At 46.3% G+C, this 17,769-nt stretch overlaps 1 protein-coding gene across 1 annotated transcript in view; it reads right to left on the bottom strand.

Annotated features, from left to right (window-relative positions):
- Positions 1-3,661: 3,661 nt before the first annotated feature.
- The window catches only part of LOC119428810 (zinc finger protein GLI2), an 82,999-nt gene continuing 68,891 nt past the window's right edge, over positions 3,662-17,769 (bottom strand). Inside the window, exons 10-14 of the mRNA XM_037696497.1 lie at positions 17,325-17,474; positions 12,374-12,538; positions 8,703-8,966; positions 6,394-6,736; positions 3,662-5,669 (exon numbers count right to left, since the gene is read on the bottom strand). Of these exons, the coding sequence (XP_037552425.1) occupies positions 3,754-5,669; positions 6,394-6,736; positions 8,703-8,966; positions 12,374-12,538; positions 17,325-17,474 (2,838 nt within the window). The 3' untranslated portion in view covers positions 3,662-3,753. The remainder of the gene's footprint in view (positions 5,670-6,393; positions 6,737-8,702; positions 8,967-12,373; positions 12,539-17,324; positions 17,475-17,769) is intronic.

The following is a 17,769-nucleotide window of genomic DNA, read 5'->3' as shown; positions in this document are numbered from 1 at the left end:
CAGTTAACGATCTGATCCCAGCTAAAGACCTGATCCCAGTTAATGATTTGATCCCAGCTAAAGACCTGATCCCAGCTAAAGGCCTGATCCCAGCTAACAATCTGATCCCAGCTACCGATCTTATCCCATCTAAAAACCTGATCCCAGCTAATGGTCTGACCTTAACCCTCTTTCCTCCTGGCTGTTTTGGGTTTCTCAGCCCGAGGCGGTGTTCTCTCATCCTCCCTGCCTCTGTGAGGATCTGGAACTAGCAGCAGAACTTATCTCAGTCTCAGATCAGACATCTCTTCGGCTGCGTTCCTGACAGTACAATCACATGTTCCTGTGAGTCTTCGGCTTTTCGCTCTGAACTCAGCCGGTTTGTTTCATGTGGTCCTCTGGGCCACCTGTCAGAGCCAATATGAGCGCAGAGTCGGGCCGGGCTCATGTCGAGGCTCCTCTCCTCGTCTCCTCCTCTTAGAGTCCTGTATCAGCAGCTGAGGGGATGTTTCCACGAGCTGAGACGGGTCAGGGACAGACGTGATGGACCAACAGAGACAGACGTTTACAAAGAGACAGGAATCAGAATGGCCCAGGTCCACCGGGTCCACTGGGTCCACCTGATCCACCAGGTCCACCAAACCGTGAGGTCATTAATGTTGGACAGAAACTCGACGAGAGGAGCTGGAGGAGGACATTGGTTTCAGTTTTAGCTTCAAATGTTTTACTAAATGTAGGATTATGTTTCTGACAGATTATTATTTTAATATTTTAATATTTATTTTATTATTATTATTTTATTTGAAAAATATCAATCTGGAGGATAACCCCTCCCATGGAGCCAGGTCTTTCTCTGTGATCCTTCCCAGAGGCTTTCCAGCTCCTCCTTAAGGACCCTGAGCTGGTCCCAGACCACAGAGGGTCCATAATTCCTCCAGAGTTCTGGGTCTGACCCGGGGCCTCCTACCAGGGGGACGTGCCCAGAAAACCTCCAGAGGGAGGTGTCCAGATCAGATGACCCTCCTCAGCTGACTCCAGAAGAGGAGCAGCTCCACTTAGACCTCCCTCAGCTCCTCCTCTCTAATGGCTCCAGTATACTGCCGCGTATGTCCGTTCACACGTACGTACACGTGTACTGTACGCAGAGGGTTCAGTCATTAAACTCCAGCGTACACCCCAAGCAGCTGCAGCGCAGCTTCACAGACAAGGGGCGTTTACCTTCGGGACAAATTGAGGTCGCCGATTGGTCATTTGACACGCCTACGAGATTGATTGACAGGTCGGAAAAAAGGAAAAAAAGCGAGCGCTGGCAGCCTGCGCCGCAGCGGTGTTCTGTGTTCATATGTTGTTAATAAAAAGATCTAGAAAAAAAAAAAAAAACAGAGCACTGGCTCTACAGCCCACACATCAGAAATCTCCAGACCCTCCCGCAGCCACCCTGGACCTGAGTTTAATTTGCTCGTGACAAATTCCTTCATTTCTCACCATTTCAGTCATTGCATCAACGGAGGAGGAAGAGATCACTGCCTCTTGGAAAAAAAACTAAAGAAAAGGCCAGATCAGAGATGAAGAAGAGGAATTTTATACATTGGTGCCGCATACAAAACAGTCCGTCGCCGGGCAGTTTATTGTGCGACACCGCGTACGCGGTCGTAAAAATTTGAGCTTTGCACGGACATGCCCTGGGGGGTACGTGCGTACCTCTGCGTATGGATGTACGCGGCAGTATACTGGGGGCTTTAGACTGAGCCCTCATCCCCACCCCCCACAAAGAAAGACTATTTCAGCTGCTCTGATTCTGGATCTGATTCTTTCAGTCCTGATCCAAATCTCATGACCACAGCTGAGGGTTGGAATGTAGACCAGATAGACTTAATGGTGTCTTCACTACAATGGACTAAAGCAACATCCTCATTACTGAGGACGAGGCTCCGAACATCTCCCGCTCCGTCCTCCTATCACTCAGAAGCTTCAGACACCAGAACTTCTCCACCTGAATTCCACCGCCTGAACTCCTCCACCTGCGGTAAATTAAAAACCTTGATGGATACGTCTGGAAACTTCACGATAAACAAGAAACTCGGGTGCCTCCCGGGAGGCAGACCTAGGGGCAGAACTAACAGAGAGCACCTGGTGGTCAAGGTAAAGCCTGAAGGAAGGACAGGTGGGTGGGCCCACCTGTGAGGAGGACCGTAGAGCTCGGGCGCCATGTACACCTGCTGATATCTGGCAACCCAAACAAGCTTTTTCTTGTATTATGCTGGTGAAGATTCTCAGTCATCCAGGACATGATGAATTCAAAAAGCGTTCAATACAAAAACAACTGGACTTTATTTGTAACAGAAGACGTTTCGCTCCTCATCCACTTTTTCTTGTATTGTTATTCAGGAAACAAACATTCAGCTCAGTCTTTGTTTTCAGCCTTTTCTAAACTTTAGTCTGAATCGAACATTAAACTTTGACCTGATGAAGAATCTCATCTCTAAAAATATGTATCTAAACTGCTTAAATCAACATTTCAAAGCAACATTTGGGCAATTTATTTCTTGTTTCCAGCAAAGTTAGAGCCTTCCAAAGAGACCTGTCGGGTTCTTCCAAGAACTAAATTATTCATTTTGAAGCTTTCAGATAAGAAAATGATCAGATCCATATAAACAGGAAATGGTGGCCGTCTCCATGATCCTCCATCTGCCTGCACGGAACGAACTCTACGGACCCGTTCGGTTCCGCGGGGAAGCCCTGGATGTTCTCCGTCCACCAGACCCGGTTCTGGAGGCAGTCTGTGAGGCAGTCTGTGAGGGCAGCTGCCCATTGTTACCATCAAGCTGCTGACTGGACCTGATAACAAGACCTGCTAACGCTGCTAACAAGACCATGCCGCTAACTTAATTTCCCTGCTAACAGTATCATTGTGCTAACTGGACCATGGTGCTAACTGGACCATGTTTCATTGTATTGTTGACCTTGTGTTGATTTTACATATGACAAATAAGCCAAACAGGAAATGATTAGGGTAACAAACGCCCACTTGTTTGACTTGGACTCTCTGAGGTGATGACATGTTTACATCTAACAGATTCAACTGCAAAGTTCCTACAAATGTGTCAATTGAGGCACAGCTGGTCTTAACGGGTCTCTGTTTGGTTGTATTGTCCTCCAGCTCGTCCAAACTTTGCATCACAAACATTTTGAGACATTTTAGAACTGTCTCAGTCTCAGCTCGGGGCTTTAGTGGCGGCGTTGGTGGCATCTGCATCGTTAGATGTCATCAAAAGAATAAAGTAAAGAACCGGTGTAGTCCTAAAATTAAACGTGATTAAAAACACAGACATCTCTTAAAAATCAAGTAATTTTGTATTAGTTTTAAAAATGTACAAATTTTACATGAAGCCAACACGACAATGTCCTGTAGGAAGCTTTTAATTATCTGCTGGAAAACAACCTGTGGGTTCATATCTCTGAACACTCCATCTTCAGCCGTTCGATCCCCAAACCTTTATGACTGAAGTCCGACAGGAACATTTACAGAGGAAACACGTTACAGGTGAATGTTCAGGTGCAGTTACTTCATAAAACCATCCTGCAGATCTGACAACCAGTTATGTTCACATCACATTCACCTCCTTAGACAAGAAAACACAAGTACGGCTTTTCAAAATGATCTAAATTGACTTTAAAACCAACGTCAAGATGTGCCTGCATGAAAAAACAAGAAGAAGACATCAGTTTGGAGTCTGTGGTTGTAGTTCAAATCGCCAAAGAAAGCCGTCCACTTTAAGAAATCAAGTTGAGGTACTTGTCCTCTTCTGCCAGAGTGGTCAGCAGTGAGCTCATGTCCCCGATGGCCATGTTCCCCGGCCTGGCCGACACTGAGGGCAGCGACGCAGAGCTCCTGGGAGTAGTCAGGCGAGATGAACTCTGGGAGAAACTCTGGAACAGTCCAGGACTTAAGGTTCCTGACATAAAGCTGGATTGATCCCCGATGTTGAGCAGGCTATCAAAATCTATCTGAGTCTGCTCTAGTCCTGAGGTCTTGTCCAGCTGGGTTTCAGTCCACTCAGGAGCTGTTGCATCAGGTTCAAGAGGAGTCACTGTGTTGGATACATGAAAACCCAGGTTTGGGCTGGGCTCAAATACCTGAATCTGACCTGTGTAGTATAGAACGTTGTCTTCATGTCTGCAGGGAAGTTGTGAACCTTCATCTGTTTGCTGCGTTAACTTCAGGCTCAGTAGCCGAACAGATCTAGGTTCTGTTATTGGCTTGAGACAGTCCTGATTTCTAGCCAAATTACAGTTCTGCTGATCTAAAATCAAAACTGAAGCATCACAGCTCTCAGTTTTTACCTGAACTGGCTCAAACACAGTGAAGTCCATGTCAGCTGGTTCCTGTTTACAGCTCGCCAACTTGGTACCACAGAGTAGGTTCCCATTTCTATCGTAGGAACCGGTTCCTTCACAGAACCTGTACTCTGGCTTAGCAGCATCATCAGTGAGGTTAAAGGATTGCTGGAAGAGGTTTGGTACTGACTCAGAACTGAACTGGAGACATCTCTGCTGCACTCTGTTGGACATGTTTTCCACCACTTCTTGGTTGGAGGTTGGACTGAAAGGTCTGAAGTTCTGATTTTGCCGAAGGGTGGTTAAGTTCCCTCGTACCTCTAGTTTGGTGCACTGTTGAGTGTCATCCAAGAGCCCAGAGGAAACTATGTCCCACTGTCCTCTGGGACAACTGTCCCATGCTTGTCCTAGACTCTTGGAAGTGTTCAGATTTAACACATTCATCCTTCTTTGGACATTCTGCTGCTGATGGACATTCAGACCTCTTTGAAAATCTGCCTGATTGGTTGCATCTTCACATATGTTCCTTCTAGTCTCCACGGTGATATTCTCTGAAATGCTGGGTGGTTGCAGGCAGGAAGGGTGTCGATGCAGACCACTGCCCAGTCGCAAGCATCTTGGCTGTGAAAAGCATCGATCTGTTGCCGGAGGAGGATGGGGCTGCATGGTGACCCCTCTGCTCAGTGAACCCATGCTCCTGTACTTCTGAAAGGGCAACTGGCTGAGAGGATCTAACGGTCTTCCGGGATCACTCGCTCGGCGGGGGATGTTAGCTGAAACTTTGTTGGGCATCAGGCTCCATAATGCGCTGTACTGCCTGGACAGAAGCTTTTTGTTGCCTGAGGATTCCTGGGAGTTTTCAAAGAGTGCTGAGTTGGACTTGAGATGTGCTTGATGTATGTATGGAAGAGGTGTAGGTGGTGCTCCACCAGTGGCAGCGGCATATTTCGCCTGTAGGCAGTAGTGCTGGGCTGGGGTCAGGTTCAGGGGATTGGGAAGGCCTGGTCTTCTTCCTTCGGGTCCATTGCTGTTGACTTCACCCTGACTGGCTTGACTGGAACGCCGAGAGATATCAGCAGAAATGGGGTCATAAAAGTCAGCAGAGCTCATGTTTCTGGGCTGGTTGGCACTTAATCTAGACGTCTGGCTTGAGCGTCGACTGGAGAAACCAGGAGAGATGCCTGAGGAGCGGCGGCTGAGAGTGTAGACTGAGCTGAAGGTGCTGCAAGTACTGTGACAGCGTTCAGAAGGGTTTCCCAGCAGTGTCATTTCATCGGAGTTCAGTGGGTCAGAGCCAGAACTAGGGAAGGAAGCTGTATTTCCTCCCACACTTGAAGTTTCCAGGAGGCACCCTGTGATTGAACACAAAAACAATTTATCAGAACCTGTGAAAGACTTTTTTAACACCATGTGTTTTACAAGTCAAATTTTGTGGACAAAAGAAAACAAAATATTGATGATGTATAGATGCCTTAATATTCATCAACACATTCTGTTTGTAATGATATGGCTGAACTTCCTCTTGTCACCCAAAAAAGACAGAAATTCCCATGCCAACACAGGACTCATCATATTCTGTGCCCAAAAAGGCGGGAATCACCATGCCAACACATGACTCATAAGATTCTGTGCCCAACAAGGCGGGAATTGCCATGCCAACACATGACTCATCATATTCTGAGCTTAAAAAGGCGGGAATCACTAATGGTCAACTTTTCTTGTTTAAAATGTGCTATATAAAGAAACTTCCATGTGACTCAGCAGATTCTGTTCCTGGCCTATTTAATACCGGTTTGTTTTTCTGTTTTATTTTTCCATCATGGCTGCTTCAAAGATCTTGAATACTTCAGACTTGTTTCTAACCAGACCTTCAAAATAAGAGTCTTTCATAGATTATTACAAAGTAAACTCTTAATTTGCTGCTGAGCCTTAGAGAAGAAAGTTGATGGAAGTTGAAGCTGCAATATTATTTTGATAATTGCTAGTGGTTTGTGCTTTTATTTTGAAACGTTGCAGATTTCCTCTCTGAACTTGAACTAAAGATAAAAATGGTGTTTGAGTTAACCCCAGCCTCACCTCTTGTCCGTACGGGTGGCAGCGTGGCGCCGTGGACTGGGGGTGTTGGGTTGTTGGCCCACCGACACGAGTCCCTCACCGCTCTCAGCTTGTCCTTCTTCAGACGATCCAGGAAATGGCCGGTACCGAGCTGCTTCCTGAGATAGAGGCCCACCGCTGCGACCCCCCCGGAGGACTCCTCGCAGCCCGTGGACTCCACGAACGTCAGGTCATCCAGGGTGCTGAGGTCCCCCGGGCTGCCCCCGCTGTGCGCCGCCGTGTCTACTCCACTGTCATGGTTGGTGCCAAATGGTGATGGTTCGCTGCTGCATGATGAGTGACCGCCAGGACTGGGCTGATGCATCTGCTGGGAGAAAGGGGGGGCCAGGGAGGGGGGGTGCATGATGAGAGATGCTGACGTAAACAGAAACCAGTTTGTTTTTCTTCAGAACAACAAAAGTGGTCAACATGCAGAACACTGAATCACTCGCTCTTTAATCCGCCTCCCTCTTAATTGTAGATAACGAGTGTTTTTCTGGTGGTGGTGGTGGGGGGGTCACAGATTACAGGCTGTCTTAGTCTGTGTGTGAATTAAACATGAGGACGATGAAAGGCGCGCCTGTCATCACGACCTGCTGACGCCTTTCAGCTTCAGCTCGTGTGTTCATGGCAGCAGGCCATCATGGAGATGTTGAAAAGCTGTTTTACCCCCTTTTATTTTAGGTTTGACTTTTTAAAAGTTCATTTTAGGTTTGACTTTTTAAAAGTTTATTTCACTTCTCAGCTGAAAATATTCTGATTATATTTAAATATTAGTCAATTATTAATGGTCGCTGTCCACGTTAATGGTAAACCAGCCACTTGGGAGCACAAGCCCGTGTATCTGCTCTCAAGCCGGGTAAATGGTGAGGGTTGTGTCGGGAATGGCATCCGGCGTAAAACACTTTGCCAAAACTATAATGTGAGTTCATCAAAGCAAAACCATACTGGATTGGTCGAAGCCCCGGTTAACAAAGACCTCCACCGGTGCTGTTGACAAACAGGGTGCCGGCAGAAATTGTGCTACTGTTAGTGGAAGACCACAAGGAGGGAAACATGTCAGGAGACAGAGGGAGAAGAGGAAAGTCAATAACTTAGGACTGAGGGTTAGGGTGAGGAAATCTGGAGTGGCAGAGAAGTATGTTAGATGGGTACAGGACATGTTTGAGGACAGCAGGATATGTATGAGGACAGCAGGAAATGTATAAGGACAGCAGGACATGCATGAGGACAGCAGGACATGTATGAGGACAGCAGGATATGTATAAGGACAGCAGGACATGCATGAGGACAGCAGGACAGTGGTGAGATGTGCTGTAGGAGTGACGTATAGCTTCAAGGTGGAGGTGGGAGTGCATCAAAGATCAGCTCTGAATCCCTTTTTGTTTGCTCTGGTGATGGACCAACTTAACAGATAAGGTCAGGCAGGAATCCCCGTGGACTATGATGTTTGCTGGTTATATTGTGGTGAGAAAGGGAACAGGTGGAAGAGAACTTAGAGAGGTGGAGGTATGCACTTGAAAGAAGAGGAATGAAAGTCAGCTGTAGTAAGACAGAGTCCATGTATGTGAATGAGAGGGAGGAGGTGGAACAGTGAGGCTACGAGGAACAGAGGTCACAAAGGTGCAGGACTTCAAGGACTTGGGGTCCACTGTCCAGGAAAATGGGGAGTGTCGTAAAGAGGTGAAGAAGAGAGTCTAGGCAGGATGGAGTGATGGAGAAAAGTTTCAGGAGTGATTTTTGACAAAAGGGTGTCAGCAAAGGTCAAAGGAAAAGTTTACAAGACAGTGGTGAGACCAGCTATGTTGTATGGTCTGGAGACAGAGACGTGGACAAAAAGACAGGAGACAGAACTGGAAGTAACAGAAATGAAGATGTTGAGGTTCTCCTTAGGAGAGACAAGGATGGAGAAGATTAGGAATGAGATCATCAGAGGTACAGCACAGGTTGAACAACTGGGATATAAAGTTAGAAAGGACACACTGAGCTGGTTTGGACATGTCCAGAGGATATCTGTAAGACTGCCTGACTGTTGGTTTGCTGTGGCGGCCATCTTGAACCAGTTGTAGATTTACGACTGGTGTGTAAAATGGTAGTAGAAAGCTGAACGATGGTGTGGTATGACGAGCGATAATAAAAATCTGTTGGAGCTCACCTCAGTAATGTCTGTCCATGAGGGCAGTCAAAAAGGAGAGAAGCATCAAACACGTTGGTTCAGGTTACTCTATAATCTGTACACAGTGATAATCCCACAGATTATTCTGTGAGAGAAACTACAGTCATGTTCTCACCATAGAGTCCTCACTCTTGATGGACTTGATGTGCACGTAGTCCTCTCTGCTTCTGGGGGGGCTGGTCCTCGACGTCTGCTCTTCCCTCTGGAGCCTCTCCTTCTGGCCGTTCTCCCGGGGCGCGGGTGGTGGGGGCGGTACGTCGCTGCGATGCTTCTTGGTGATGTGGGCTTCCGGGCCGTGAACTGTCTTCACGTGTTTCCTGAGAGAGCTGGGGTCTGTGTACCGCTTGGTGCAGCCGGGGATCTTACAGACGTACGGCTTCTACAGGTAGACAGGTTGACAGATAGACAGGATCTTAAAGTCATACAGTTTCTACAGACAGACAGGCAGACAGACGGGACCTTTCAGACGTATGGCTTCTACAGACAGACAAACAGACAGACTGGATCTTACAGTCATACAATTTCTACAGACAGATAGACAGACAGACAGGATCTTACATATGTACGGCTTCTACAGACAGACAGGTTGACAGACAGATGGACAGGATCTTTCAGATGTATGGTTTCTACAGACAGATAGACACAGGATCTTACAGACATTGTTTCTACAGACAGATAGACCGACAGACTGGATCTTACAGACATTGTTTCTACAGACAGGATCTTACAGTCATACAGTTTCTACCGACAGATAGACAGAAAGGCACTTACAGACGTACGGTTTCTACTGACAGACAGGATCTTACAGACATATGATTTCTACAGACAGATCCTAATGTGTTTCTGTTCACAGTGCTCTTGCAGAGCTTTACTTTCAGCACATTTGTAGCTTTTTTTTTCCTCTTCTTGTTCTCAGCAGAGATGGATGCTTTTCCCTCCTGCTCCTTCCCTGCTTTTCTCTTTGTCCTGTGAACCTTTTCAGAGCCTCTTTTTGCACATCTTCCGAATTGTAAATCATGGATCTGGTTAGCTGGTCTCTCAACACAATTGAACAAATTTTTTTCTCACCGAGAAAGCAGGGCGAAGGAGAGCCCTCCTGCACCGACGGGACACTGGCAGCTGGATACACGATGGATTCCTGGGGGCAGTGGAAGGTCATGTCTGTCCGTATTGTCCATTGAGGATGTAGAAGACGCGTACATAATTGGATTTATGATAACAGGATTTCTGCTTTTTGGAGTTGGTGGTTACCTAGCATATCAGCAAATTAGAAAAATGTCGGCAGCTGTTCTGGCCATTGTGAAGCTGCCCGGCCTGTGTGAAGGAATGTGCTGCGCTGTCAACACTCAGACTCAGATGCTGTGTGAGCTGAGCTGTAAGCTGGACGTGATTCTTGCTGAGTATCACAGGCTACTTGCAGCTCCTGAATCTCGCTGGTGGGAAGGAATCGATCTCAGAGAAGTTGTAATCTCGACTCGGCGTATGTGACCACAGTTAGGCTGTTTGGAGTTACCATGAGATGTACTAATGAGACTGTAAAAGCAGATGAAAATTAAGTCGGCCTGACCCAAAACAACCATTGTTATCTGAATCTGGCTCCCCCCACATCAGCCTTGTAAGGTTGACTATCTCAAACTCTCCTGGATGTTATGTGAACAAGATGCTCTGCTCCCAACTCCCCTACCTGCTCCCTTCCGCAAGGACATGGACCTGGGTCAGAGCTCTACTGAGCCGTCTGATAAACACTGCACCATCACTTATCAGGACTAAGGCTGGGGGGTGGGGGCTATCTGAGTGAGGGTTAGGGTTAGGACCCGCCCAAACCCTGGCCTTGCGTTCTCCTGTGGGTCGGCAGCACAGAGGATCTTCCACGGTGACCGGCAGAGTTCAGAGATGGGGAGATGATACCCTGCCCGGCTTGAGGGGACTCCTATAGGCTCCAGTGGAGAGGACCTGGGGGACCGGCAGAGCTCTATCTAGCTTGCTCTGAATTTTGTCGTGGGCCACCAAGCACAAAAAAATGCCTGCACTTCAGCATTAGAGCACGGTGTTGTCATTATTGTTTTTAAAATCTTTAAAATAAGTCCAGTCGCTGCTCAAGTTTGAGTTATTGCAAATGGCGGATTGGGTTGTCGTGAAAGTTTCTCAAACAACCAGTGACTTCACCCCCTGACCAATCAGTGACCAACAGTGCTCTGACGTCACGTTTTAGGCCAGTTCGGCCAGCTTGAAACCCCAGAAAAAAAGGGACTGAGAAAGGGACTGGTTCCACAAACCGTTACTAGTAGAAAAGCCTTGGAACTGTGTTGAGTCGAATCATGCTGTACCATGGAAATGGAAAAGGGCCATAAGTCCCAGGCCACGGTTCTAAACCAGAAGTGGTTTCTTTGATTTGTAGGGTGAAATGTCCCCTCTGGGTCAGGGGGACTGGTTGTCTCAGGTGGAGGAGTATCTGGGGGTTCTGTTCCTGAGTTATGGAGCGGGGGTAGATCCACAGGGCCTCGTCCTCAGTATGGGGTGTTGCTTTTGTTGATTGTGGTGAAGAAGGAGTTGAGACAATCTGGTCTGTACGTTCCAACCCTCAGCTGTGGTCACGAGGTTTGGATCAGGAGAGAAAGAACCAGATCCTGGATCCAGATCTTCCTTCGTAGGGTTCGGAGCTCAGCCTTAGAGGGAGGAGGAGCTCTATGATCTGGGGAGGGAGCTTGGAGTGGAGCTGCTGCTTTTCTACATCTGAGGATGTTCATCTGGTTAGGATGCCTCCTGGACCCCCAGGCCAGACCCAGAACTCTGCAGGGAAAATAGATCTTGTCTGGTCTGGGAACACCTTGGGGTCTCCCAGGAGGAGCTGGAGCATCTCTGGGGACAGGGAGGTCTGAGTTTCTGTCCTGGACCTGTGGCCTCTGCAACTGGACTACAGATAAACGGTAGGAGATGAAGACTTCGGTACAAGTTGACCAGCACCTCGTGTCCTGAACTGTCCACTGCTGGACTGACAGGTAGTCTGGATGAAGGACGCTTTGTCCACCACCATGCTGTGAGGCACAGGAGCACCTCAAAGTCCTGTATCCCCCCCCCCCCCCCCAACCCCCACCACCTTAGGAAGCATCAGTACAGAGGTCTCATTAAGGACATTGAAAGATACTACACAAACCAGTTTCAGCTAACCCTGACCCGGTTGGACTCGTCAGTACCAGAACATCAGTCCTGCAGGTCTGTTTTCATTACTGTCTGATGGATCCGATCGATCTAGATGGATCAGAACACCAAAACAAACAGCAACTTGGGTCAGCTTTTCTCTTAGTCTGAGAGAGATCGGTTCTAATGCTGAATGTGGACCAGGACCTGCTGTTGTTTGAGTTTCTGCCCTGAAACAGCTGGACCATCTCCAGGACAACATTTGTCTCTGCAGAGTCCGCAGGTGGTCCGCTCGCTACGAGCAGGAACATGATTCGCAAAATGCATTATGGGAAGTTGTGCTCATTACATTCAGCAGCTCATCATTCACTCCCAAACATCTGCAGAACCCGAGCCAGACACTGGTTCTGAGCCGACCCACAACGGTACTGATCAGACCTGGGAGTGACTTCCTGTCTGAGTGACTTCCTGTCTGAGTGACTTCTTGTCTGAGTGACTTCTTGTCTGAGTGACTTCCTGTCTGAGTGACTTCCTGTCTGAGCGACTTCCTGTCTGAGCGACTTCCTGTCTGAGCGACTTCCTGTCTGTTACCTCAACTGACCCGACTCTGGGATAAAATCTGACAGAGCTCTATTAAACAGTCCATACCTCATTAGAGTGGGTCCGATTCTGGTGCTTTGCCCGGTCCGAGGCGTTGGAGAAAGCCTTGTTGCAGCCCTCGTGCTCGCAGACGTACGGTTTCTCTCCAGTGTGAGAGCGGAGGTGAGTCTTCAGGTTCTCCAGACGAGAGTAGGCCTTGGAGCAGCCCTCAAACTGAAGGAGAACAAGCCTGTGTTGGTTAACAAAGACCGATAAAGTTTCTACAATTCAATTCAGTTTATTTCTAAAGCTTCAAGTCACAACAGAAGTCGTCTCAGTGACTGAACAGAATCATTCATATATAATCAACATTTTTCAGTTAGGTCATCTGGACAGTTTCTTTTATTTGTGCTGAAACGTTTCACCTTCCATCCAGAAGGCTTCATCAGTCAAGGAAATACACAACAAAACTGATTCTTCCCCCAACAGCTTACTCCAAAGTGGAACAAACCAGTTCTGCTTGTGATAAGATGGTCTCTTTAGTACGCCCCCTCCTCCATTGCCGGCCCTCTTCCTTGTTGACAGTCTTGTCAAACTGGTTGAAAACAACAAAGTCCATGCTCAATAATCCAGGTATACAATCCAACATTTTTCAGTCAGGTCATCTGGACAGTTTCCACTTTGGAGTAAGCTGTTGGGGGAAGAATCAGTTTTGTTGTGTGTTTCCTTGACTGATGAAGCCTTGTGGATGGAAGGTGAAACGTTTCAGCACAAAAAAAGAGACTGTCCAGATGACCTGACGGAAAAATGTTGGATTGTATACCTGGATTATTGAGCATGGACTTTGTTGTATTCATATACAAACCGGATTCCAATAAAGTTGGGACACTAAACAAATTGTGAATAAAAAGTGAATGCAATGATGTGGAGGTGCCAACATCTAATATTTTATTCAGAATAGAACCCAAATCACAGAACAAAAGTTTAAACTGAGAGAATGTATCATTTTAAGGGAAAAATCTGTTTCCAAATTTCATGGCGTCAACAAATCCCAAAAAAGTTGGGACAAGTCCATTTTTACCACTGTGTGGCATCCCCCCTTCTTCTTACAACACTCAACAGACGACTGGGGACAGAGGAGACCAGTTTCTCCAGTTTAGAAATAGGAATGCTTTCCCATTCATGTCTAATACAGGCCTCTAATTGTTCAACCATCTTGGGCCTTCTTTGCTGCACCTTCCTCTTTATGATGCGCCAAATGTTCTCTATAGGTGAAAGATCTGGACTGCAGGCTGGCCATTTCAGTACCCGGATCCTTCTCCTACGTAGCCATGATGTTGTGATTGCTGCAGAATGTGGTCTGGAATTATTGTGTTGAAAAATGCAGGGTCTTCCCTGAAAGAGATGACGTCTAGATGGGAGCATATGTTGTTCTAGAACCTGAACATAGTTCTCTGCATTAATGGTGCCTTTCCAGACATGCAAGCTGCCCATGCCACAAGCGCTCATGCAACCCCATACCATCAGTGATGCAGGCTTCTGAACGGAGCGTTGATAACAACTTGGGCTATCCTTGTCCTCTCTGGTCCGGATGACATGGCGTCCCAGTGTTCCATAAAGAACTTCAAATCGTGACTCATCTGACCACAGAACAGTCTTTCATTTTGCCACACTCCATTTTAAATGACCCCTGGCCCAGTGCAAACGTCTGAGCTTGTGGAGCTTGCTTAGAAATGGCTTCCTCTTTGCACTGTAGAGTTTCAGCTGGCAACGGCGGATGGCACGGTGGATTGTGTTCACTGACAATGCTTTCTGGAAGTATTCCTGAGCCCATTCTGTTATTTCCTTGACAGTGGCATTCCTGTTTGAGGTGCAGTGACGTTTAAGGGCCCGGAGATCACGAACATCCAGTAGAGTTTTACGGCCTTGACCCTTACGCACAGCGATTGTTCCAGATTCTCTGAATCTTTTGATGATGTTATGCACGGTTGATGATGATAACTTAAAAGTCTTTGCTATTTTACGCTGGGTAACACCATTCTGGTATTGCTGCACTATCTTTCTGTGCAACAATGGTGGAATTGGTGATCCTCTTACCATCTTGGCTTCTGAGAGACGCTGACACTCTAAGAAGCTCTTTTTATACCCAATCATGTTGTCAATTGACCTAATTAGTGTTAATTGGTCTTCCAGCTGTTTGTTATATGTTCAGTTTCCTTTTTCCAGCCACTTATTGCTACTTGTCCCAACTTTTTTGGGATTTGTTGACACTGTGAAATTTTGAATCAACATATTTTTCCTTTAAAATGTTACATTTACTCAGATTAAACTTTTGATCTGTCATCTTTGTTATATTACGAATAAAATATTGACATTTGCCATCTCCACATCATTGCATTCAGTTTTTATTCACAATTTGTTTAGTGTCCCAACTTTTTTGGAATCCAGTTTGTATAAAAATAATAATTGAACATTATTTATCTGAGGAGCAGCTTCGAGTTTAACTCCATCACTGAACTCTCATCTTGAACAAGCATGAAGGCGACAGTGGAAAGAAAAACTCCCTCATGAGGAAGAAACCTTTAGCAGAACCAGGATCAGGACTAGAGGACCATCTGCTTCGACTGGTTGGGTTTGGTAGGAACAGATACACAATGGCAGGTCAAGAATCACATGTTAAGATAGAAATAGTATCAAATGAAAACTATTCAATTATAACAATTCATTTAAGGAAATGAGGTCAGTTTGTCCTCTAGTAGTCTAAGTCTATAGCAGCATAACAAGCCGACCCTAACTATAGGATTTATCAAAAAGGAAAGTCTTAAACTGGACAATGTGTCAGCCTCATGGACAGAAACTGGAAGTTGGTTCCACAAGAGAGGAGCCTGAGAACTGAAAGATCTTCCTCCCATTCTGCTTTTGGAAACTCTAGGAACCACGAGTAAACCTGCAGCCTGAGAGTGAAGTGCTCTGTTCGGAAAATATGGAACAATAAGATCTGTAATATAAGATGGAGCTAGGTTGTTGAGAGCTTTGTAGGTTAGAAGTAAGATTTTGAATTCTATTCTGGATTTGACAGGGAGCCAATGGAGAGAAGCTAAAACTGGAGAGAGATGATCTCTCCCAGTAACTCCAGTTAAGACTCTGGCAGCAGCATGTTGGATCAACTGAAGACGTTTTAAAGAAGTATTTGGACACCCAGATAATAAACCATTGCAATAGTCCAGTCTAGACGTGACAAATGCATGGACCAGTTTTTCTGCATCATCTTTAGTTCAGATGTTTCTAATGTTAGTGATATTACGCAGGTGGAAGAAGGAGGTTCTAGTAACGTTTTTAATGTGGGGGATAAAAGACATGTCCTGATCAAAAATAACACCAAGATTTTTAACATTAGAGCTGGAGGACAGATTAATGCATCTAAGGAGGGAGAAAGACTGAAACATTCATTCCTAAGGTGCTCAGGTCCAAAAACCAAAACCTCAGTCTTGTCTGTTCAACAGGAGAAAATTAAGGGTCATCCAGGTTTTTATGTCTTTAAGACATGCTTGTAGTCTAAGTAGCTGATTGGATTCATTGGGTTTAATGGACAAATATAATTGTGTGTCATCAGCATAACAATGGATATTTATCCCATGCTGTTTAATAATTTTACCTAATGGAAGCATATATAAAGTAAAGAGTATTGGTCCAAGCACTGAGCCCTGAGGAACTCCATGACTAACTTTGATGTATGATGAAGATTCATTATTTATAAACTGGAAACTGAAACAAAATTATTTACAAACTGGAATCTATCAGATAGATATGATTTAAACCATTTTAGAGCTGTTCCTGTAATCCCAACATCATATTCAAGCCTCTGTAGTAAAATATTGTGATCAACTGTATCAAATGCAGCACTGAGGTCTAACAGGACCAGTAGAGACACAAGTCCATTGTCTGAGGCCATGAGAATATCATTAGTGACTTTTACTAGTGCTGTTTCTGTGCTATGATGAGCTCTAAACCCTGACTGAAACTCTTCAAACAGATTATTTCTTTGCAGATGATCACGTAACTGACCTGCAACTACAAAGTCACAACAACTTCCTGTAGATGAGCAGATAATGAAAAGATACCTTGGGGACCAAACGTGAACATTCTACTGATCCGCTGTTTTAGATTCTCGATCAGTTTAAAGATTCATTTCATGAAACTTGTCCAGGATTTGTTTTTATATATTATTTTTCATGAACCTTTTTGTTTCAGGTGTTAGACCAGATCAGCACCAAGCAGGCCCGGTTTGGGCCCATTATTACAACATGTACAGTATGCCATGTTCTGTATAGGGAGTGGTGGCGCAGAGGTTAGAGAAGGTGGGACTGTGATCGGAAGATCGCTGGTTCAACTCCCGGTACCAACAACATTAAAGAATGTGGGTGGGATTGGTGAAGTACCCACACCTGCCTCCACCCTCATTTGCCCCACTCTGGGCCCTTGAGCAAGGCCCTTAACCCCCACCATCTGCTCCTCCGGGTGCCCTAGATGGCAGCTCTCTGCTCCACACAGAGGCTGTGGTAGCTCAGTGGTCTGTGGTTGTGTCAGGAAGAACATCAGGTGTAAAAACGATCACAGAGTCTTCGTGCGACTTAGTTCGCTGTGGTGACCCCTGAAGAAGGAGCAGCGGAAAGAAGAAAAAGGGTCATGTTCTGTACTCATGAATAAATATTTAATCTAAGTCTGTAGCTTCAAAATAAATAGACCACAGGTTTTAGTTGTGATGACCCCCTGACCCCACCCGGGTCCATCCCCAGACTCCCCCGCGCTTTCAGACCTTCATTACAGACTGTCTTTGGAGGTCTGCTTCTTTTCCTGCAACAGTTGTGGAGGTACAACAGATGAAGTTTCTAAATGGTCCTGGTATGTGTGTGTCCTCCTAGCAGCCAGTGTTTAGAGTGTGAGAGCTGCTGCCCTCCAGGGGCTCGTTGGGGGCCTGTGGGGGCCCGTGGCGGTGGCGCAACGGCCATCCGTTACCCACCGTGCACTTGTGTGGCTTCTCCCCGGTGTGCCGGCGCATGTGGACCACCAGCATGTACTGAGCCTTGAAGGGCTTCTGCTCCCGCGAGCAGTCGTCCCAGCGGCACACGAACTCCTTCCTGTCTCCGTGGATGTGGTCGTTATTGATGTGCTGCGTGGGGACAAAGACACAGGGAAATGAGGGGGCGGGGCTTCTGTCCATTCAGTCTCCCATGAACGCTTTAAATACACCTCGTCAAACAAAACCGCCTCTCGCCCTTCCTGAGGCCATGTGCTATGCTAACATTAGCTTTCTTGGTGTAATAAAACCGTCCGAGCTAATGCTAGCTCAGGTTAGCTGAAGTGCTAAGCTAACATTAGCTCATTCTTGTGATAAATCTAAACTAATGCTAGCTCAGATTAGCTGAAGTGCTAAGCTAACATTAGCTCATTCTTCTTGTGATAAA

The sequence above is a fragment of the Nematolebias whitei genome, chromosome 23 (genome assembly GCF_014905685.2).
Source record: "Nematolebias whitei isolate Nwh7 chromosome 23, NemWhi1, whole genome shotgun sequence".
Lineage (NCBI taxonomy): Eukaryota > Metazoa > Chordata > Actinopteri > Cyprinodontiformes > Rivulidae > Nematolebias > Nematolebias whitei.
Note: the sequence above shows the minus strand (reverse complement) of the source record. Positions and strands in the feature narration are given on the sequence as shown.